This window comes from Brassica napus, chromosome A3, assembly GCF_020379485.1.
Source record: "Brassica napus cultivar Da-Ae chromosome A3, Da-Ae, whole genome shotgun sequence".
Classification (NCBI taxonomy): Eukaryota; Viridiplantae; Streptophyta; class Magnoliopsida; order Brassicales; family Brassicaceae; genus Brassica; species Brassica napus.
Window position 1 is genome coordinate 26,075,240 of NC_063436.1, and position 24,265 is coordinate 26,099,504.

Here is a 24,265-nt window from a genome sequence, read left to right on the forward strand (position 1 = left end):
GGTCTCACCGCCCATCGCTGCCCAAACGTTGACCTTTTCACCACCATTTCTATCCCAGTACAAACTCCATGTAACAAAAAAAAAAGGTGAAGTCTCCCCAAGGCATTTCATGGCTTGTGTAGAAGAATATAAGTTCGTGAAACAGAGCAGCGGCAAGGAACGTCGCATAAACCGCGATAAACATAGACAAACCGGGTGTACGGGTCAATCTCTAATTAAGTGTTAAAAAAATATAAAAAAAAATTCATTGTGAATATAAAAAAAAGTAGAATGATAGGTTCATACTTATATAAAATATGTATATATATAGAAATTATTAATTTATAATTTTATGGTACCATATTTTTACGTAAAGTTTTCTAAAATATTATTATCTTATTATCTAATCGAATTGTGTCAAATTTTAAAACAGTAAGTTGAGACCGGTGAAATTTATATAGATATTATTAATTTATCGAGTATTAGTTTGTAGAGGTTCTATTGTAGTTGTTATGTGCTGTTTTTCCACCTTGTTTTTTCGGGCATTTCTTTATGCTATTTGTATTTCTATTTAGGCAGTACTAGGTGGTTGCCCGCAATTTCACGGATACAAACCTTGTATGAAAATTATATATTATGTTTATAATTTTGTAGTTTTTAATAATAATCATAACTATTAAAAATAACCTTTTAACTTTAGTTAGTTTCAAAATCAAAAGTATATAATTTTAGAAGAGTTTTGAGATAGTGATAATTCTATAAATTTTAATCTAAGTTTTCAGAAGTCTTTTTAAGACAAAATTTGTGATCCGGTTAGTTATTGCCAGGTTTTTTTTTGTTTCATTTATTTATGTTCTAGTAAGCTTTATCAACAGTGGTTGGGTCTGTGCCTGTAGTTTTTGCTTGAGATTCATTTAGGCTTTTATCTTGTTTGAATCTGGCTATTGATAAGAGTTTATCATGGAATAATACTAGTCTTCTGGGTTTCTCTTGGTCCAAGTGTTTGGTTGACAAGGGGATGTCTCGGAACTAGACTATTTTACCATATCGAAGACTGCAAATTTTTAAATTTATTTTGTCTCCAACAAGAATGAACGATTAGGGGTTTCTAATGTTTTTTGCTGGAATTAATATGCTGTTTATTTTGAAAACCATAATGAAAGATCAGGAAAGTATTGGAATAATACGAATAAATCAACACACGAGGTATAGTGGGGGTACGAGAAGAAATATGCCGAAACAATTCAGACGCAAACGGAGCAAGTATCGGTAGAGTGAGAAGTGGCTGCTCCCAATGCTTCAGCTGGTTTTCACAGAGTTTCTGCTTCATGGATAATTTAAGGAATCAACATTACCAACTGGTTTTCAGAGGGTGTCATTATACCCCATTTCACAGCTCAAAGGAGTTTTTAAAATTTTTTGGTTTTATGAAGATCATAAACTGGAATTGTAGAGGCGTGAGAAGTAAATTGACAATAAACTATCTCAGAGAAATATGGTATAAACACAAATCAGATTTTTTATTCTTGTCAGAGACAAAACAAGATTATGCTTTTGTACAAAAGTTTCAGATTCATTTCGGTTTTGACAATTTGGTTACAGTGGATCCGATTGGTGCGAGTGGAGGACTAGCTTTATATTATAATAATGAGTACCAAGTTAATATTTTGTACACAAGCAATCAGATGATTGATGTGGAAGCAGTTGCACTTGGGAAAAAAGTCTTCATGACATGTGTATACGGAGAACCAGTACAAAAATTATGGGATCAAGTATGAGAACGTTTAACTAGATATGGTTTGGCAAGATCAGACATGTGGTTTATTATTGGAAATTTAAATGAGATAAGTGTTAATCATGAAAAAGAAGGTGGAGCTTTACAAAGTGCATGATCTTTTCTATTTTTCAATAATATGATCATGAATACTGGACTACTCGAACTCCCACGGGAAAATCAGATATCCTGGCAAGAAAGAAAAAATAAAGTAATCGTTAAATGTCGGTTGGACCGAACATTAGCAAATGAAGATTGGCATACATTTTTTCCATGATCTTACACAGAATATTTATGAATGGTGGGTTGTGACCATCAGACAGTAGTGGCTTATCTTGAGAATAAAGTACCAGGGCGACGGGGAAAATTTTGGTTTGACAAAAGATGGATTGGACATGATGGTTTGTTGGAATCAAATGGGAGAGGTTGGGGTGAATCGACAACGGAGAACTTGGGGGATTTTTGTATCAGAAATTATCAATTGTCGCCATGAGATCGATGCATGATATACATCAGGGGATCTTAATACTAAATTTTATCATGCCCTCACAAAACAACGACGTGCTCGTAATAGGATTGCGAGGTTCTATAATACTGATGGAAACTGGATAATTGAGGAACAAAGTGTAGAAAAAGGTACAGTGGATTATTTTGATACTTTGTTTCAGGCAACTTCTCCTTTCGAATTCGAAGTTTTTTTTGGATGAGATTACACCTACCATTACTTCCCAGATGAATCAGCGGTTAATCATGCTAGCAACCGAGGATGAAGTACGACAAACCCTGAAGTACGACAAACCCTGTTTATTATACATCTAGAAAAAGCTTTTGGACCGGATGGAATGACCAGCTCTATTTTTCAAACACTCATGGCATATAATAGAGAAGAGAAGTATCTGGAATGGAACATAGCCGGTATAATTAGCCGGACTACACAATTGGTATGTTTTCACCTTTTATATGTTTGACAATACCTTTCATATGTTTGACAATCATATGAAGTTTAACTGAGCACAAAAGTATTGTGATGGATAAGCTTAATTGGGCTTTAAGGCCCATTGATGATTTGGTTCCTTTCGGCAGTTGAGAGAGAGATACATCTGGAAGCATCTCCTGTCTCGTTTCGCTCTGTGTGTCGGCCAAAAACCTTTTTGTCTTTAGGGTTTATCATAATATTCCAAAATGGAGAAACAGAAACACCAACCTGTATGCGGCCAAGAGGCTCTCCTTCTTCTCAATTGCGTCACGGAGTCTCCTTTCGATCAAGAGAAATGCCTCCGCTTCTTGCAATCTCTCAGAGAATGCGTCCTCTCAAAGGTTTGATCTTTGTCCCCCTCTCCTTACCCATTCAATCATTTTGCAATTTACATCTTCTCAATCGAATCTCAGTATCTTGGATCGTAGTTAATTGCTTCAGGACAGTTTTTTTTATCTCTCTTATAGATAAACTTTGAAAGGTAATGTAAATGCCAAGTTATAACAATGCAAAGATGACCGACCCTAAAGATTCTCTTTGAGAGCCATTTGAAAATTATGAAGCTAATGACTATTTTTTTTTTAATAGTGTTTTGTTCTCATTCTTTATGATTAGGTTTTTTTCATTTGAATGTTTGATTCCAAACTAAACCAAATCTTTTTTTTTTTAATTGTTGTTGTTGTTGAATGTAACAGAAAGTTAACAAGTTCGTGATACCAAGTCAGGAACATGCCAGTGAGGGAGCAGCTAACAAGCCACCTTCATAACCTTGTTTGTTTCCCTTTTCTTTTGAGATGTAATCTCTCACATACCTTGATGGTTTCATATAAGACTCGGAACTAGAGGTTTCTATATTGTTACTTTGTATGTTTGAAAACTGGATGAGCTAAATAGAAATATTCAAGTGGCTGTTTGATTCTCTGTAAACTACTTTCTGATGCCAAATAAGTTCAGACAATACTAGCATACACAAGCTTCTGTTTACACTGAACCATCTCGAAGTAGATTTTAGGGGGATAGAAGCTGCTTCCTTTACAACTTTTTAATAAGCTAGTTCCACTTGCAATACAAAACATATGTCGAAGTAGATTCGTACTCTCTCTCTCTCTCTGCTTCTCCATTTGTAGGTTCATGGTCATAGATAGAAGGTCAACTTCTCTTGGTTCTGATAGTTCCTGTCTCCTCCTCTTTCTCCCTTTCTCTCTCTTTGGTTTCCTTCGTCGTCACTACTTATCTCAATCACACCTGCACAGAGATTCCAGCCACAGAAACATGTTAACTTCCTCTAACTCTACCATTAGTGAGAAACGTCAAAACGCATCAAAGAAAAACACTTGAATTACTTCATCAGAAGAAGAGTTCAAGTATTCGACAGCCTTTTCAAGCTTCTCCAATTCACTGTACTTCTTCTCCCAATGCTTAACACTGATGTATCTATTTTCAATTAGTTTAAAATTAGTCTTATAGAATTTGAGAAGGTCTCAAAACCAAGTTTATTGATCCAGATATTATAACATGTGTCTTAAGCTTAAGCGAGACATGTTGCCGATCCTAAGGTCAAAATCAGTTGAAATTGGTCGGAAGACATTTTTCATGAAATCCTTTTATTTTTTATAAAATTAGCGTAGTATTAAATATTAGTACTCTCTCTCTATAAACTAATATTCCTTTAAATTTATAAAGGACATAAGTGTATAATACAATGCATAAAGGAACAAGTAATCGGGTGATTGTTAATATAGATTTTTCTTTCTACTATCTTTTTGTTTGGATCATCATTTTTGTAGAACTTTAAAAATGCTCAGAGATCATAAGTTGTTTTGTAATGAAGCAACAAGCAAGTCTAATTGATGGGGGACATAGAGATTGCAAGTTGTTATGGGACATCTTAGTCATTAAAGTTATTAAATGCGATAAATTCAATTCAGTCCAAAAGATATTCCAGTCTATTTTAAATTTGATTTGTTTTTCCTATTCAGTATGAATCAGAATTACAGTTTACAAAGTTACTGCCCTCTTCAATTCGTACAAACTACTGTTCAATATGGTAAAACTGAACCGTACCGAACCGAATCGAACCGAAATAGAAAATATAGTTTGGTTTTGGTATATACCATATAAACCGAATGGATATAATTTTATAAAAACCGTAGGATTTGGATATGGTTTGGTATATAACCGATTAAACCGAATAAACCGAACAAAACCGATTAAAAGTAGAAACATGTAAATATGTATCTATTTTATAACAATACATGAAAATCTATTTGTTACATAAGTTAAATTTGTGTTAATAACTATTACCATAATTTTATAGTAATAAAAAACCTTAATTTGTAAAACGTTTGAACTATAACTAAATAACAATACATCGCAATTCATACATCTTATTTTCTAAGTCTTTTTTTTATCTTTTTGATTTATTTTAGTCTTCACTAAATTAATATGAAGATTATAAATTTGATGGACAATAATTAATGGAAAATTTTCAATTGAAAAAGTATAACTTTAATGAACACTAAATATGGAAGAGTGGAAAAACTTTTCTTTCATGTTTCTATTTTGTTTCATATTTTTATTTTCAAAATTTCAAACTTTGATTTTAATTATAGATTTGATTATTTTATTTGATGGTAGAGGTATTTTTACTTTTTTGTTCATTTATTTGAACATGTAATATATTTTTAATAAATGACTGTATTGACAATATGACTCTAAAATTCATATAATATGATCTCAAACAAAATAATTATGTTTTTTGGTATAAAACCGAATAAACCAAAAACCGACGGTATATAAACCGAACCGAAGTAAATATGGATTTAGAATGGTAGTTATATTTTACTAACCGAAATACTGAAAACCGAAAAAAACCGAACCGATATCCGGATTGAACACCCTTACTACAAAGTGTTATTTGACATATTTTATGCTGATTAAAAAATAGAATAAAATATATAAATAAAATTTTATTTAATACTCCCTCTGATTTTTAATATAAGTCGTTTTAGAGAAATTTTTTTGTTCCAAATTATATATCGTTTTCGGTTTTCTATGTAAAATTTATTAATAATTAATGTTGTATGACCAATAGTAATATATCTTTTATTTTTCTATTGGTTGAATTGTGGTTAAGTAAATAATTAATGATATTTTTGTTTAGAAAATATAAAAAGTTAATGATTTTCTTAATCTACGTCATAACTGTAAAACGACTTATATTAAAAAACGAATAAAATATATAATTATTTAAATAAAATAATTTAGTTAAACATTTATTGGTTTGTTAAAAGATAAGAAATAAATTTTGTATGAAAAATTGCATTGAATATATAAAATGACACGTAAAAAAACAAAATTTGTGTAGAATGACGTTTCTTATTTGACAAAATAGTGTTTGACTACACTATGAATCGAAAACATTTTTACCCAAAAAAAAAAGAAGAAAAACATTACCGTAGCTCCAAACTCCAGTATCTTGAACTGTGATATAATCAGATTATTATAATAATACGCCTTTATTCACTTATCTACTGTATGGTTCTTTTTTAGAAATGGTCCAATGATTTACAATCAAAGCATAAAGAAAAGTCCAGAGCATCTGTCGGTCTAATAACACACTCATACAAAGAACACAACACACTGTTCATACCTTCTTGAGATGAAGCTGAAGGTGTTCTCAGTCTCCAAGATCCATAAGAATGTGTTTCTCATCAAGCTCTTCTCTGCTATTCTCATAACAGGTCTCGCTTTCAGTCTCTTCATTTTCCACTCCAGCGACTTTTCTCCGGTCTTTGCGTCGGTCACCGGAAGATTCGAAGCACGGTTTCTGCCGCCGAAGGTTATCGTGCCGGAAAATGAAGATCTCATTCCTCAGGGTAAGATCAGTTCTATTTCGAATCATCCATTGTGTTTTTGTCTGAATCTTGATTATGATCAACAACTCTGAGATCTATAGGAGCTCTGTTTCTTGATCTGCAAGATCTAAAGAACTGTGTTAAGGGTTTTTGTTGTGAGTATGCTTTAGACTGAGTTCTTGATTTACTGATCTTGACTAGTTTGCAACTTCTTGATTTTATAGTTGATGACCTCATAATAAGCTTTTTTTTTTTGTTTCTTGAATCAGATATCGAAATAGAGAAGTGTAATCTCTTCGCTGGTAAATGGATCCCAGATTCATCAGGACCATCCTACACGAACAGCTCATGCGGTAATCTCATCGACGGTCACCAAAACTGCATCACCAACGGCAGGCCTGACCTAGACTTTCTCTACTGGAAATGGAAGCCTCATGACTGTTTGTTACCACGTTTTGATCCTCGAAAGTTTCTTCAACTTATGAGAAATAAATCTTGGGCATTCATTGGTGACTCCATCGTGCGTAACCACGTCGAATCTCTGCTTTGTATGCTCTATACGGTAATAACGTTCCTTTTAACGGTTATATGTTTCCATTTTTGTAGTAACTAGGAGGTTCTACATCTGGTATGATGATGTCTAAACCATATTAAATTTAGACACCTACTTAATTATCTAAGAGTTTTAGCCACTAACCCAACTCTAAGTTGATTTTTGTTTTGATATTACACTTTACATATTCTTTAATTTTTTTTTTTTTTTTGCGGTCTCTCCAGGTTGAAGAACCGGTTGAAGTGTACCACGACAAGGAGTACAAATCGAAAAGATGGCATTTCCCTATACACAACTTAACCATATCCAACGTCTGGTCGCCGTTTCTAGTCCAAGCCGCTATTTTTGAAGATTCAAACGGTGTCTCGTCCGCCGCGGTCCAGCTACATCTTGACAAACTCGATGAGACATGGACCAGTCTAATGCCAAGCCTAGACTATGCAATCATCTCAACCGGTAAATGGTACCTTAAAGCAGCGGTTTACCACGAAAATGCTAAACCGGTCGGTTGCCATATCTGTCCGGAAAAGTCTCGCTTGGTAGAGCTAGGATTCGACCATGCTTATAACGCCTCGCTGCGTAACGTCATGGACTTCATAGCAGATGAAACTAACCGTAAAGGTACGGTGTTTTTCAGGACTTCGACTCCAGACCATTTTCAAAACGGTGAGTGGCATAACGGTGGGACGTGTAAGCAAACCGAGCCGGTGAGTGACGAGGAGGCTGAGATGAAAAACGTACATAAGATACTAAGAGGTTTGGAGATTGGTCAGTTTGAAAGAGCGGTTAGGGAGAAGATGGGTGAAGACGGTGGTGGTGGTAATGTAAAGCTGCTGGACTTCACCGGGATGTTATTGACCCGATCCGACGGACATCCGGGTGCGTACCGACAGTTCAGACCGTTTGATAAAGACAAAAATGCCAAGGTACAGAATGATTGTCTGCATTGGTGCTTGCCTGGTCCGATTGATTACTTGAATGATGTTATATTGGAGACCATAGTAAATGGCTAAAACGGACTATTCAAATTGTGATTGGTGGTTTATTGCCATTTGATGAACCCTGGAAGAAGTGAGACCCGGTTCGCTGGGGATAAATAGACTAATACAGAACAAGTCTGTAAGAATTGAAAAAAGTGTATGATATTGGTTCTTGTGAGTTAGCAAAACCGGTTTGGTAAAGGATTTAGTTTTTTTTTGCCAGTTCTGTAAAACATTGTTTATGTTTTTTTTTCTGTTTGTATAAACCGAAATTGTGTTAGAATTTAATTAGTGAACCGGATTTTCGTCAAATATTATACATCTTCTGATACTTTCCCTTAACTCATCAAAATGCTTACAGCCAGGAGTAAAAAGATCATTTGCTATAGTTGATAATATGCCCAAGTAAAATATCTTGCATGAATTATTGGGTGAAGAAAGAGAGAAGTAAAGTTCCAACAAAAAACTGCTAAATAGAAAAACAATATTTTTCTTTTAAGAAAATCAATCTCTTATAATTGAAACAATGTTCAAGTCCTGCTGAACATCTCTATTCTGATTTGTTAAACTCAAATTACTCTTTTAACTAGGAAAAAAAATGGATACAAGTTATCTACTACGCGAAATAATGCTTTGATGAATACATGTTATTCTATAAGTAACTGGATGACAATTGTTATTCTCTATTACATATTGTTTTTAATAATAAATCGAGTCTGGTAAAAACGTGGGAAACTCCGGGTTAATCTCGACCGTTGGATTGAACCAATCAACAACGTCGAAGATAGGTGAACTCTCCATGAGTCCGCCGAAATAGTCGTTGGTATTCCCGTAATCGTAAAACGGCGGCGTATTGGGGAACGAGAAAACATCTTCACCATCGTCAAGCCCCTCGGTTCGAACAGTTAAGCTGGTTTTGAGACTCTCGAGAAGCTCGTTAGGCGTTTGAGCAATCTGTGGTTTGGTTCTGGTGTCTTGCTTCTCCGGGGAGGCCGGTGGAGGAGGAGCTGCTGCGGTCGCACGTGAGCAAGTGTGTGTTCCTCTGTACGTCACTTCGAAAACAGTTGGATCATTGTCCGATCTTTGGACCTGCTTCGTTGCCCAACAGTTCTGTGTGCTACGGTGCGTGCATCTGTAGTAACTCCTGTATTTCAAACCAATCGAGTTAACATCATGATGATGATGGTGAACTGTTGTAGATGATGTATTAATGATGATGGTGATGATGTTACCTGGGGAACTTGGCGCCCAAAATGTCTTTCTGACCATACTTTCTCCAGCTATATACATCATCTTGCTGAGATCCTTCTAAGCCTCTTTCTGGGCTTATTCTCACTTTCTCTGTCCATTTTGGTAACATCTTCCTGCAAAATATTTCCCATTTTCAAATTAATTTATTTAGTGTGATATTTATATCATTACGTTATTCAATTTGGTGAATTGTATTTTTTTTTTCTGAATTTTTTTATTGTTACCTTTTCTTTGAATTGAAAACGTGCTCTTGGCGATGAGTATTGCTGGAACCTCCTCCATCAAGGAAATCTTCACTTCTTGGACTTCCATTTATCGACGCCGGAGATTCAGGAATTACGCCGGAGTGTGTCACCGGAGCTACAGAACCCGCCTTCAGAATAAGCTGTACGGGCGGCAACGAGGACCAGTTTAGCATGACAAGAGATTTCTCGTAGGAAGAAATTATTTGCTTCAGAAGAATCTCGTTCATCTCAGCCGCACGAGATGATGATGACGGCGGCGACGATGATGGCTCTCCAAGCCGTGCCTGGAGCTTTTTGGCTGCCTCAAGTCCAAAAATGAGCTCGTTTACCAGTGTTTTCTGTTCCCAACTTAACATATCCTTTTTACCTTCCATTTTTGAGTATGTCTCCTAAAATAGTATTTTACAAATAAAACCCTTAATTTCAGTTTAAGAAAATATTTTTCTGAAATTTGTTACCAGACTATGATGAGAAATAAATATGAGGTGTGTAAGTTAGTAATAGATTATATTATCTGAGTTTTATGGTGGGAAGATAAGAATAGATAATAGACTGAAGAACCATATGATGAGAGAATGAAAGTGTTATAGGATTGTGGAGAAACTGATGAGTGTTGGTTTGGAATATAAAGGCATTGGATTTGAGTGTTTGAAATTTTTAACCATAAATAATTAAAATACTTATTTTAATATAAAGTTTGTTTTAGAAAAAGAGACAAAACTTTCAAAATGAAGAAAAGTCTTTGGTATAAGGAATTATTGGGCCAGAGTGTATCTATTACTGGGGTCTGGGGTGGTGGTAGTGATCAGTGAATGAGGTTACAAGGTCAAAGGCTGACCAATTCAACTTTGCAATTTTGTTATTGTAGTTATGATTGTATAACCAAGTAAATCATTTATTTAAATATAGACAACAAGGGTTTAAACAAACTGTTGCTTTCAATGTACCCTTTCAAAAACTACGACTTTGTACATGTGATTGAGATTCTCTATTATTATTTTCCAATATCTGTTTTATTTGATTCTTTATTAATGTACAACAAACAACCGTTCTTTCGTTGATCTTTTCAGTTGTAAACTATACCATATGTGATGTGAATATTGTCAACAATAAAAGATGATTCACATTACATGTTATTATACTACTAGGGGAGTATATTGCTACGTACCTTTCAAACTGAACATTGTTTTAGTATTTTCACATGGATTTAAAAGGGTAGTTGTTCTAGTATACAATTTATACAACAAGGTTGAATCTTGAAAATTTATTATACTTTACATTTCCACCATTTTTATTAAAAGTAAATGATAGATTGTGCTGAAAACATGAAACAACATGTTCTAAAAACAAAAATATTAGTTTCAAATGACAATTGATTTGAAACGAAATGGGTAATCATGTGCCAACTACTTAACTCCCCATCTCATTTTTCTACAAAGACATTAGTATAGTATGACAACTGATTTGAGACAGATGAGTAATCAAGTGTTAACTCTCTACATCCATTTTACTTATATTTGTGTGCTAACTGTGCGTAGTTAAGACTATTAAATTCGAGAGGGCAAAAACATTTGTTAGTGGTTTTGAGAAAATGCAGAATTTTAGGTAGATTTTGTTATTCCCTCAGTATACAAATATATGATGTTTAAGGTTTTTTCACACATATTTAAAAACAATAAGTACACTTTTTTACTTCTTACTTTTTAGTTTTATCAATAAAGTTTCACCACTCATAATTTTACTTTTTAATTTTACAAATAAGTGCATTAATTATATCATAAAACATCATACATTTGTAAACAACATAAAAAGCTAGAACAATACTTGTATATGGAGAAAGTATTTATCTAGTGCATGATAAGGTCTAGACTCTAGATTATATGTTAACATTTATTTATATTCCACTAAAAACAGTCATGTATTTGTGTGATAATACAAGTGTGAATTGTGAATTTGTGATAAGGTCTTTGCTGACCAAGTCTACCATAAAGCTATCTCATACAGTCAGATTGATATTCTGTTCGAACATTCGTTCATTCTTTGATTGATACTTTCTAACTTTATTGGCCATCGAAAAAAGTTTCATCTGGACCACTTATATGTTGGAAGTAATACAATCTCTTATATATATAGTTATTAGTTTTGGCAGCATACATTCTACCGATTTTAAGTTGCATAGTTATGACCTAATACAAATTTTCTTTATGATTACAAAATAAGTTTAAAATTGTTACTTAAAATGCTGAAGATAAACAAATAAGTTCATAACGACGAGGAGTCACTGGTAATCGGGTTCAAAGTCTGATGCAGTTGTTTCCCAAACACATTTTAGCACAGTTTAAACTTTAAACATTCTGAATAGTTTTGTCCTGTTTATCTATGGAAAATAATATAGTTTTGTTAACGTGATACATACACTTGTTTACTGTAAAAATATAATATCGTTTTACTATAAGAAGAAACGATGTCAACGTAGGAAAAACGTTACGGGGATCAACATATTTGTATTTTAGATTATTTTAAAAAGAATCTGAAGGAAGGATACACGGAAATTTTCTAAGCGACAAGATGAGTCAAGAGGTCGGACCGACGACATTTCAAACCTCTCTCCGCGTCGGGTTCCCTTTCTATATTGTTCCTTTCTACACTTTTTTATTGTAAAAGAACAACAACAAAAAAACTAAATTAATATTAAGAAGAAAAGGGAAAGTATTATTTTACTTTCCTACTCTTTTGGCACTTAAAATGAGTCCTATGGCGTCACTTTCTTTGCGTCATTCATCGTTTTCCCGATCTCTACAGTCTAGACAATGGACACACAATAATACTCTTTTTTTATTCTTAAGTTAAACTCTGTATTAGTGACAAAAAAATGGTTAAACTCTGTATTAGTTTTTTTTTTCAAGGCATTAAACTCTGTATAAGTTTCTAATAAAAAAGAGTTAAACTCTATAGAAATTCTTGACACGGTAACCTCTTCTATTTACAAATTAAGTTCGTTGAACTCATCTCAACGAGCTAATTCAACTTTATTCATTCTGACGATTTATATTTATCACTTCTACTTTCTAGAGTTAGTTTGCTATTTACTTTCAAATAATTAGAATACATGCAAGCAAAAGTATTCCTGGAAAGAGTTAATCATTTAAAAAAAAAACCAAATACTATATTGATTGGAATTATATTGTAATGTAGATTTTCTAAGTTAATTAAAACTATGTTGTAATGTACTAGATTCTATTTTGTATTTTATAAGATTATAATATAGGATAGAAAAGAATTGTAAGATGTTATTTGGATTTTTAACTTATCGGGACAACGAATATGTTGAACCAAATACGTACAACGAATAGATGTTTTGATTAACATATTTTAAAAGTAGCTTATAGTTCATTTTAAGATGTTATAACAAAAACTCTTTTAAGGTTCCGAAGTAGCTTATAGTTCATTTAAACACAACTAGTTTAAAAGTAGAATGAATCAGCTCACAATATAATGATTCAGTTTGACATCCTAACTCAATGCTTCATAATTATTCCAAAAGAGTACATATATAATACTAATCAATGGAGGAATATCTTTGCGTATGTGTCTCAGCAGTCTCAAGTCTCAACGCTAAGCAGCAATATTTAATTCGTACTTCTGTAAGAATGAAACAGAAAATAAATTAAAAAGGCAACTTGTAAATTGGACTCATTAAAATAGCAATCTATAATAATAAAGTTGCCCAGAAACTCTCCTCCTTGAGCCACCTCAGCAGAGGCTATTCCAAAATTGAACACGTGTCCACTTCTTAAAAAAGCTTTCGTAATGTTCGTTTCTGTTTATGAGCCAATTGTTTTGGATTCTGCTTAATTTATAAGGCCCAACTTTATTTTTCATACACTCAATAACTTAAGTTTTGTCCAGCTCGGTGGCCCACCTTCTTAGGAGAGACGACGTAGCTCCTAAAGTCTTGACGCCTCCAGCAATGGCTGTGTAACCGCTACCGTTTGCATTCCTCTGGCGTATTAAATCAAACAGGTATGTGGTTCGTCCCACTTCTACCACTTTCTTATGCATTTAATCGCCATCATCGTAGTCGAAGGTAACAGCTAAAACCTCCGGCTATAAATTTGCTCCAAATCTGCGATGAATTTCCTCACCCCCAACGAATTCAGTCAAGATCAATCTGTCAATGACGAACTTTACCAATGGAGATGATGACTTGAAAGCTGTGTGTTGTTCAAACACTAGGAGGCACGGAATGACAAGAAAGGTGTCAAACTCATGGGACTTCACATGCTCCTATCGTTGGTGTTATCGGAATTGAGACGAACCATAATCTTCATTTCTTCCTGGACAAGAAACCTTTATAAAACCTGAAACTTAATCCCAGAAAGTCAATTGCGTGTAAGCAGTGTTCCGGCCAGAGTAAAGAGAATCAGATCAAGATCGAGTTTCCTATGGAAGTATCACATTGCATAGAATCAATTTCAGTTTGTTGTCATTTGGAGGTAAAATCCATCTGGCATTTGATCTGTGACTCGAGAGAAAGTCATTGTTTTCTGAATCAGAAACTTGGGTTTAACAAACCAAGTCTTTCAGTTTCATAGAAGGGTTTTGCGAGGTCATTACACGACGTACCAGAGAGAGACAAAGAGTGATAAAGATGTTTATGGAAATGTATTACTGCATAAAATTCATAGAAAGTGAAATCTTATCAATCGGATTTAAAGTCAATGCATAAAATGATTTGTAAGTTGATCCATAATCCTCTGAATATGGAGAAATGGAGAAAACTGTTATGATGCAGCAACTTCAAGAGATCGTTGGTGGTTCTTATGTGTCCAGATCGGACTGAAAGTTTGTGTACATCTACAAGACATTACAGGCTTATGGTTCAACGGTGGGATCGAATTTCCAATGGTTGAATTCTGAGTTATATACGTGTATTTAAGGCAGCTGGAAGAGGTGTTCTTTTTTCATCAAAATGGCCAAGATGTGCAGGTGCGCTCTAAGCGCAAGAACTAAGGCTCAAGGCGATCTGGGAACAGACGTTATAATTGTTCCTTTTGCTTTTTTTGTTGTGAACTTTATTTCCTCATAACTATGATCTCACTCTCTCGAGTTTTGGACCTGACAACAACAAAAGAACCAAAAAAATTAAAAAATAATTTCAGAAGACAAGACACGAGGAGATTCTCTACTCAAAAGCTATTCAAACTGCAAACTTCCACCTACGACTACTGAAACGGGATATTGTGGTTAAAGAATCAAAGAGAGAACACTCTGAAGAGTTAAAACCTCAGATCCTTATTAGAACACTGAACTGAGTGAAAGAAAATAAAAAGTTTTAAATAAAGATTTAACAAAACCAAATTTCATGAGAATGATAAGGAATTTTCCCTGCCATTCAATTATAAACCAATGAGACCGACTAATTGATAGATAAAATACACACAAATGATGAGTGTCTTGCAAAGACTTGCACACCCGAGAAAGATGAAGCCCTATGGGTAAGTGGAAATTTGAAGTGTCTATACGATTCAAGGATCTTACAGTCTCTTCATTATGTGTTTAGTTTACTTACACATTCATCTATTCATACTAACAATCTAATATTTTTTTTGACAGCGGGGTGCTCCATTTTGTGTCCATGAAGGACTGGAAGAAAGATGTTTAGCTATGGAGTTATGTCTTTGCATCTAAAAACTAGATTTGATTTATCATTTTTAAGTTTGTGTTGATCCTTCTGTTTATGTACAACACTTGGAACTTAGAGTGTGAGTATGTACTTGGAACATAGACTTTTACAAGTATAGAATTGTACAAGGTGAGTCACAACATGGCTGTTTTTATTGAACAAACCTTTTATATTATACTCCTACAGATGATCTAAAAAGTTTATCATCTTAACTTACACATTAAGATGATCCCCTGAATCCAGTTGTAACCGGGGTCATTCAGAATGATGTTGTGGCTTTTTTGTTTTTTAACAAGTCTGTGTAATGACACTTATATTGATGTGTTTTTATCCTATCTTCAGATTCACTTCTTCTACTTCAGAAAAAGACTCTGAGAAGTATTATCTTGAACATAAGCCATTAGAAGACATGGCAAGGTAAAAACTTAGCCTCTCCTCGCACTAGCTTTGTTTTTTTTTTTTGCAAAAGAAAATTGCTACAGCAATGGACCATGTGATAACAATAGAAATTATCTCTTCCTTCTATAAAAATTAATCCACTACATCGGTTATACAAGACTCCCTTTCTCTACAACATGATTAGAACATTTTTGACCCAAAAAAAAGATTTGATTATTTTGAAGTTTTTACATTCATAGTCACTCCTTAATAGAGGATTGAAATGTTATAAAAGAATTTTGTGACACCAAACTTTGAATTTAAATTTCGTTAATAAACACTAGGATATTATAACAATTATTAAACTAAACACTATGCTTTATCAAAAGTAACCATCCCGCGCGAAGCGCGGGAAAACCACTAGTGAATTAATAAAGTAGGAAAAGGCCAAACAAAAAAATTAAAATTTCATGTACGGAAAAGACACGGCTTTAGATTCGCTTAGAGATGGTCAAATGCGAATTCCACACTTTCACACTTGAAATAAACAAATTGCAGTTTTATTTTGCCATCAGTATTGTTTGCCATCACTCACAGTTTAATTTGGAGATATATCAAAATTTAACAGTGCAAAATATTCTATTTCTTTGTTTAATTTTGATTTTGTTTCTTTTAGAAAATTTTATAAGGGAAAGAAAGAACTCAAATATTAGAATATCTCCAATAGTATTCTATTTTTTCAATTTATAATGGAATTTAGAGTATATCTACTCTAATGATACTATATTTTCCACTCTATTATAGAGTAAAAAATAAATTTTACTTTACAAATAAAATATATATATTTTGGTTTATCACTCTATTTTTTTTAAATAAAATATTAGTAAAATATAACTCAATTCTATTATAAGGTTATTTTATTTTAAATGAAAAAATAAAATATCTCTACTTCTAGTTGTGTATTTTAAGAGCTACTAGTGAAGTTAAGTTAAAGCATTTTAGCCAATATTCGAAAACCTGAAAGAACTATCTAAAACTCATATTGAATTCAAAACTTTCAAATATTCAAATGATTTTTATATCTAAAATATTTGAACTTGAACTGAATCGAGAATCAAACATGTATCTAAATATATATAATCACTAATTATATATGTAAATAAAATAAAAATTGTTAATATATCCAAAATATTTCAAAAAACTGAATTATCTAAGATTATTCAAACTATAAGAAGTTATTCGAAATATCTAAAATAATTCAAATTATCTAATTTTCATCTGAATTATTTGAATTATTTTATCCAAAAATATTCTATACTTTATCCGGCCAAAATAACTAAAACGGGCTAGAACCAAATTGGTATGAATATTAGGCAGTTCTTATCCGAAAAGACTTAAACTCAAAAACTATCCATAACGTACCAAAATGGTTGTTTATCCGAACCGAACCAATAATTAAAATGCCAAAGTGAAATAGTGGACGAAACATGTGTATCACCCACGTTGATCCGACCGCGTGCGGGATGAGAAAGTTGAATTTACCTGTGAGCTCTAGTGAAGATCAACGGGCCCATGATCGAAGTCCATATGTTATTCTACAAGGTCCGAATGTAAAAACCTAAATTTACATATTTTTTTTTTTGGGAAAGGGTTTAATCTAAAAATTGATCCTCTGTCTGATTTAGTCTCTATTTTTGTTTTAACATCTGGATTTTGGGAGGTTTGACTATTGGTTTAATGCTGGATTAAGCATGTTAGTGGCTTTTTTTAGCCAACTAAACCTTGTAACTTTTTGTGTTCTGTGCAGTGACGGATGCATAAATGTAATTAGTTGATGGCACATACATAAATATATTTTTCAGTTGGGGACATTTCATAGACACCATAAGAATTACTGAAGAAAATTTTAAAATGAGATGGGGGCACGTGACCCCATACCCTTGGCTGTATGTTCGCCCTGTTTGTGTGAATATTTGGCTGGAAAGTCTACTAATATAATCTACTTTGATTTTTTTTTTTTTTTTTTTTTTTGCTAAGAATGTTAATATATCATAAAGATAGAGATTGTTTCTTACAAAAGATACTAATCTATACAACACAACGCCCTGGCAAAAAAGAAAGTAAAAACAGGGTAGTTGGTAGGGTAACATCATATTGGAGTCCAAAGGAGTCCCATAAAAGAACAGAGGCGGAAAGCCATAGGATTACAGCAGCCAAGACGACATGAGGTTTATGAATTTCTTCCGCTTCCTCAGAACATTGATGGCGTTGATGACCTGTCTGTTGATATCCTTAAACACAACCAGAGGAGGAGTGATAGCTTGATTATGGAGCATGTTGTTTCTCTGTCGCCAAACAGAGTAAACCAGCGATTGGGTCACCATCATTTTAAGCACAGTAGGAACTGAAGGAGCCGGTGCACGAGCCCATTGCATAAGGTCCGACCAAGAGGTAAACCGTGGCACTCGACAGCGAATCCTTAGCTGGATCTCAGACCAGACAGTCATCGCATAGGAGCAAGTTAACATAAGATGGTCTCTTGATTCAGGGGCATTAGAGCAGATACAACAGCTCAAGGGCACCTGCATACCCCAGGTGGAGAGCCTGTCACGTGTTGGTAGCCTGTTAAGGTTCGTTACCCACATGTGAAAAGCGTGCTTTGGGATGGCTCCACTGTACCATATCTGTTTTGCGCTTTGCTGGATAGTACCCCTTGGTCTTAACACTTCCCAAGTTTTAGAGGAGGAGTAAGAGATGCTGGTGTGACCATTAGTTTGCCATCTGTAGATGTCAGGACCTTTGTCCAGCGAAGGAAGAGAGGTTGCTGAGAGGAAAGCATGGAGCGAAACCTCTTCTTCAGACCTTGGGTTAGGCAGTCTCCAGGCTGTGGGAGAGCAAGCGGCTGCGACTGGTGCATCTATCCTGATCCTCAGCCTACGGGTGCCATCAATTAGGGGGCCCATTGAGGTCCAATTGTCGAACCAAAAACTAGTGGTAAGGCCATTGTTAACTTCGCTGAACAGAAAACCAACTGCAAGGTCCCGGAGTCTGAGCAAACCTCTCCAGTTCCAAGACTGACTTTGGGCTTCCTGCTGAGTCCAGAAGTGGTAAGGGGAGCTGTAATTGTGTGCTTTGTGCCACGCTACCCAAAGGGAATCACTACCAGAGAAAAGAAGCCAGATCAGGCGCAGGAGGAGGGTGATGTTCCAACGCTTGAAGCTTCTGAGGCCAAGCCCCCCTTCTTCCTTAGGCAGACAAACCGTTTTCCATGAGACTTTGGCGTGAGCTCGCCTATCAGTTGAGCCAGACCATAGAAATCTCGAGCATAGTGATTCAATTCTGTTTATGCAACCTTGAGGCAGAGAGAAGGTTGAGATCCAGAAATTAACCATTCCGGTGATTACCGTTTTTAGTAACAGAGAACGACCCGCAAACGAAAGTGACTTCGTGGCCCAAGCATTGAACTTTCCATTAAGCTTATCCAAGAGCGGTGAGTACTCGGAGATTTTCAGCTTGCGGTGCATAAGCGGGAGGCCCAAGTAGCGTATAGGCAGTGAGCCGACAGAGAAGCCGTAAGCTTCCACCGCCGTGGCCTCTTGAAGGCTCAGACCCGCATGAAAGAGCTCGGTTTTGTCTCTGTTCATATGCAAGCCGGACCATCCAGCAAAATCGTCAAGGGTCTCTGTAATACCATGGAGAGACGAACCGCTACCATCAAAGAATATCATCACGTCATCTGCAAACATAAGATGAGTGATATCCAGTTCTTCGGTATGAGGATGGTAGCGGATATATCCAGAGCTGAATCTAGAACGGAGCAGGCCAGAGAAAGCTTCCATTGCTAGGACAAAGAGATATGGCGAGAGGGGATCCCCTTGCCGCAGACCTTGAGTACTAGAGAAGAAGCCTCCTGTGTGTCCGTTCACTGTCACAGAGAAGGAGGCCGAGGTAATGCATGTGGAGATCCAATCAACGAACACGTCAGGCAGATTTATGGCTTTTAGGGCCGCAATCACAAAGTCCCATCTGATGGAATCGAATGCCTTGCGCAAGTCTACCTTTAGCATGCCGCTTGGCTCCACGTTGTTAGTATTATACCCATGGACAATCTCGGTGGCCAGCAAGACATTCTCCGAGAGAAGACGGCCCGGGATGAAAGCAGATTGGGAGTGTCCTACTGCCATCCCGATAATTCCTCTCAGCCTGTCAGAGAGAAGCTTTGATATCACTTTGTAGATAGTATTCAAGCACGAGATAGGCCGAAAATCCGTTGTCTTTGACGCATTAAGAACTTTGGGGATGAGAACCAGATTCGTTGCGTTGATTTGCTTCAGCAAGGATCCAGACGAGAAGAACTCCGCCACTGCAGCAGTGACTTCACCCCCTACAACAGACCAAGTACCGATAAAGAATTCCGGTGAGTAGCCATCAGGTCCGCTTGCTTTATTCCGAGGAAGTGCAAAGAAAGCCGTCTTTATATCTTCACTGGTGAAGGGAGCGACCAAAGCATCTTGCTGTTCGAGGGAGCAAGAGAACTGAAATAGTTGATTAATGTCGTCCTGAATGAACAGAGATGGCTCTACCGGCCTGCCCAAGAGGCTTGAGAAATAATCTATGCAATGGTTTTGAATATCCATTTGAGATTCAAAGCGCTGGCCAGTATCGTCCTCCAAGTAGTGGATGTGGTTCATTGCTTGTCGCGCATTAGCCATACGATGAAAGTAGGGTGTATTGTGATCACCAACCTCCAGCCAAGTGACTCTAGACCGCTGGTAGAAGAAAGATTCCTCTGCGTTCGATAGAGTAAGCCATTTCTCCTGGAGGGAGAGCTCAATATCTGCATTTTCAGATGAAGGGTCATTGAGAGTTCGGACCTGGGCGATGGCTAGAGCTTGTGAAGCTTCCTTAACGCGCTTTTCGATATCAGAATAATTATTCCTGCTGAACTCTCGAATTACCGGCTTGAGGCTCTTAAGCTTTTTGACGACACGAAACATAGCAACACCAGATACTCTAAAAGAAAACCAATGCTCTGCCACAAGCCCAACGAAGTTCTCATTTTTGAGAAGGTATCTCCAAGAAAATGAAAGTTTGATTACATACCATGCAGACTGTAACGATATCAGCATGAATTTCGTTAACTGCTTACTCTCCGGTGGCTAAAATAAAAGGAGAGGCCTATGTATCGAAAAAATTCAGTTATGTATACAACGTGTCAACCACATTAGTAATATAAACAACTAGACTATAAACTCCAGTGTACATGAGGGATGTACTTATAGAACCTATTTTGATATCTTTCTAAAAACATTCTAGCAATGAAACCAGACTTTACTATATAAAATTATTCAGCATTCATTATTTTAAAATTTTGCACCCATTATATAATTAAATTTTATGAGTTTAAATTTAGAAAATACAAACATATATACAGAAAAACATCAGAAGGTGGAAGAACACGAATAAGACCCGCTGGTAGTTCTCAGCTCTGAACAAGGCCAAGGGCTGACCTTGAGTGATGTTCCAATAACATCGGAACACTTCCACGTCAGATACGAGTTCAAACTTCCATGTAGATTAATCTCACTCAGACATATTCCTGTCAAGTACATGTTTGCCAAAGTTATATAAGAACCAATATAAATATATTATCAGTATGGTAAATATTAAAAACATATATAAACTTTTACCTGTAAAAGGTGAACCCTTAAGGCCTTGAATGGAGCCGGCGTTTTGCACGTTAACCCCCCAAACGTTATTAATATGTATTCCTTTAACGATTGGAAGAGCGTTCGGGTTATAAAATGCGTCAGGGTGATCTCCCGTGTCGCCAGCGATCTTGATCCCGTACTTTGCGTTTTCAACATAGACGTTAGAGATTTTGATGTTTTTGATGTATCCTCCACGACCAATGTTTGTCTTGATGTTGACTCCAACGCCCATATTGGAGAGACTGATATGTTCTGCTACGATGTTCTTGATTCCTCCTGATGTTTCGCTTCCTATTGCGATACCTGCGTACGGAGAAGATCCTGTGATGCGGCGTATCGTTATGTTTGAGCTTGGACGGCCAAAAGCGATTCCGTACTCGTCCCAACCGCTCTTGATGGCTACAAGGTCGTCCCCTGTTGAGATGTAGGAGTCTTCTATGCAGACGTTGTTGCTGGAATCTATCAACAAATTTAGAAAACATCGCTGGTTCAGACACTTTTATCACTACTATTATGAGCAGAACCGGTCTTGGCATAGTGACCTTGAGTCCGTAAAAATTTAAGATTTAATATGAATGACATAGTTCCGCAAATTTTTTTATAAAATTTTTATTGAAGTTTTTATTAAACTGTTTTTGACCCCAAAATCTCGGACCGGTTCTGATTATGACCTGCATTCTCTAGCGCGGAATAGCTACTCTAAAATGTTTCCTACGTAGACGTGTTTGATATGTTTACAACAACCAATCTAGTAGTCTATTGCTGATTTAAAAAGAGTTTAGAGTTAGATAGAACCTGGATCGATTCCATCGGTGTTAGGGGAATCTTGTGGAGCTAAGATGGTAACGTGATGGATAACAACATCACTGCCATAGATCAAAACGAGGAACATATTCAATACCAGAAGAAGATGAAGATATATCTATGGTTGGGAAATTAAAAAGGTAGTAATTAGCTTTTGTACCTGCAATAGACAGGGTGAATGTTCCAGAAGGGTGAGTTCTGGAAAATAACATTGGAGATTATGATCTCCTTAGAGTTCTTGAACTCGATTAGATTCGGTCTTGTAAACTTTAGTGTTCTACTGCGCCACATGTTCCACCACACTTCCCCTTGACCGTCTATTGTCCCGTTTTGTCCTGTGTAGATAGTATTGCATTGTGATGTTAAAAAGTGTTAACGAGATCATATCACCAAAAGGGCCCAAAGGAGAAACACTCTGCTCCTCAGCATGTGTATAGATAAGACGGTCCAAACTCACCAGTGATGAATACATCACGAAGGCCATCACCATGAATGAAGCTCATATACCGTGCCCCTGGTAACTCCCTCCCTCTTCCATAAGATGGCAAAGGATCAATCAATGGCCAATTCCTTGTATCCTGTAACACAAACATATACCAAAATGTCACATTCTGCAGTACTTGAGAAAGATACATATAACAAATACTAGTGGTTTTGTTTTCACAAACTTGAAGACAAATCAATCAGAGAATCTAACCAAAAAAAAAACCCGAACCCGAGGTTTAACATATTTGGCACTATCCATGCGAGACTCACTAAACTGACGAGTCCACACTCTCAACATTAAATATACTTTAACAAAGATTTATTCACTTTAATGTTTTATCATATCAGATTTTTTTTATTTATATGATGTACACACTAGTTAGTAGAGAATAAAATATCCCAATTTTTTTTGACAAAATTAGATAACGGCAACGACAAAATTGCCAGCTATTTATGGGGTCAGCTTTGGAACATAGACATAAAAGCAGTGCACCCACATGCATACAATAACGTTTTAAGCTCCAATGGTCCCATGATGCTCTGCTCGAACCAACTAATACCACTCCCCATACCCAAAGTTACTTAATTAATTATTATAATACGTGCATGGTTCCCAACTCTTTTTTGTTTCTTTCAAATAATTTTTTAATCACAATCTAACTTGATCAACTTATTAACATTTTCAGATTTCAGATCCAAGCAAGCCGTCAAGAAAAAAAAAACACTACTATTTTTGTAATAACTCACTTCTGTCTGACAAATTTGAAATTAAATATCTGTCAGAGCAGCTTTATTATCACTGATAGAGATAAACCACTTACACTAGTAGCAACTAGCAAGTGTGAAAGCAGACAGAGACCACTCACCAATAATAACTTATTACATCGAAAAAATGGTACCTGAACAGCTTTGATAACAGCGCCTCTGGCCAAGAAGAGAGTCATATGGCTAGTGAGACTGAAGCTCTCCGTTAGAAACACTCCCGGTGGTATGTACAGCACCGTGCCTCCTCTCCTCCTCAGATGCTGAATCCTATATATCGCCGCCCTAAACGCCTTAGTGTTCACCGTCCTTCCGTCCCCGACGCCGCCAAAGTCTGTTATAGAGATCTTATCGTTCCGGTACCTTAAGGGAACTATTCCTGAACATGTCGCCTCCGAGTCGCCATAGCCATACGCTGAAGAAAGAGCTGTGAGTAGAAAAGCGGCGATGCATGGGAGGAAGACAACAGATATCGAGAGTCGCCACATTTTTGTTGTTGTTGTTGCAGAGGTTTCTTTGGGAGGAGAGAAAAAATTTGGAGGATTATTCGTCTCCTAATTTGCATTATTTAACTCGATAAAGTGCGCAATTTATAAGTACGAAAGCGAAAGTAAATGTGTGTGAAACAAAAATAAATTAATTTTACTATATTTCCAAACCGTCGTCGTTTAATTAGAAACGCCATCTCAGCAACTGACTAAAATATTCGTAAATTATGATTCGATTTGTTATTTTTACGTTTCGAATAAAAAATCCAGATTTATCATAATATACGTAAAACATGAAGTAAATCATAAATATTAATATTTTTAAAAATGAATAT

At 35.7% G+C, this 24,265-nt stretch overlaps 4 protein-coding genes and 1 long non-coding RNA gene across 6 annotated transcripts; 3 read left to right on the forward strand and 2 right to left on the reverse strand.

Annotated features, from left to right (window-relative positions):
• Positions 1-2,847: 2,847 nt before the first annotated feature.
• Positions 2,848-3,647, forward strand: LOC125590084. Its single transcript, XM_048763062.1, has 2 exons — positions 2,848-3,070; positions 3,425-3,647. Exons 1-2 carry the CDS (start codon positions 2,936-2,938, stop codon positions 3,494-3,496), a joined length of 207 nt encoding a protein of 68 aa, XP_048619019.1. The 5' UTR covers positions 2,848-2,935; the 3' UTR covers positions 3,497-3,647.
• A 2,615-nt stretch (positions 3,648-6,262) lies between these two features.
• LOC106438448 (protein trichome birefringence-like 24) lies at positions 6,263-8,433 on the forward strand. The gene is made up of 3 exons (XM_013879607.3): positions 6,263-6,607; positions 6,856-7,148; positions 7,364-8,433. The coding sequence occupies exons 1-3, from the start codon at positions 6,391-6,393 to the stop codon at positions 8,150-8,152; spliced, it is 1,299 nt and encodes a 432-aa protein (XP_013735061.2). The 5' UTR covers positions 6,263-6,390; the 3' UTR covers positions 8,153-8,433.
• A 315-nt stretch (positions 8,434-8,748) lies between these two features.
• LOC125590087 (probable WRKY transcription factor 53) lies at positions 8,749-10,230 on the reverse strand. The gene is made up of 3 exons (XM_048763067.1): positions 9,595-10,230; positions 9,352-9,483; positions 8,749-9,263 (listed from the first exon to the last, which is right to left on the reverse strand). Exons 1-3 carry the CDS (start codon positions 9,987-9,989, stop codon positions 8,819-8,821), a joined length of 972 nt encoding a protein of 323 aa, XP_048619024.1. The 5' UTR covers positions 9,990-10,230; the 3' UTR covers positions 8,749-8,818.
• Positions 10,231-10,464: 234 nt separating this feature from the next.
• LOC125590090 lies at positions 10,465-14,363 on the forward strand. Of its 2 annotated transcripts, none has more exons than XR_007326298.1 (2): positions 10,465-13,638; positions 13,697-14,363. It is a non-coding gene; the product is annotated as an uncharacterized LOC125590090 (long non-coding RNA). The 2 variants fall into 2 exon arrangements; XR_007326299.1 differs by having other exon boundaries at positions 13,710-14,363.
• A 6,633-nt stretch (positions 14,364-20,996) lies between these two features.
• Positions 20,997-24,225, reverse strand: LOC106438447 (probable polygalacturonase). Its single transcript, XM_022716132.2, has 6 exons — positions 23,580-24,225; positions 22,652-22,772; positions 22,355-22,529; positions 22,186-22,256; positions 21,370-21,849; positions 20,997-21,278 (listed from the first exon to the last, which is right to left on the reverse strand). The coding sequence occupies exons 1-6, from the start codon at positions 23,928-23,930 to the stop codon at positions 21,121-21,123; spliced, it is 1,356 nt and encodes a 451-aa protein (XP_022571853.2). The 5' UTR covers positions 23,931-24,225; the 3' UTR covers positions 20,997-21,120.
• Between the last annotated feature and the right edge of the window lie 40 nt (positions 24,226-24,265).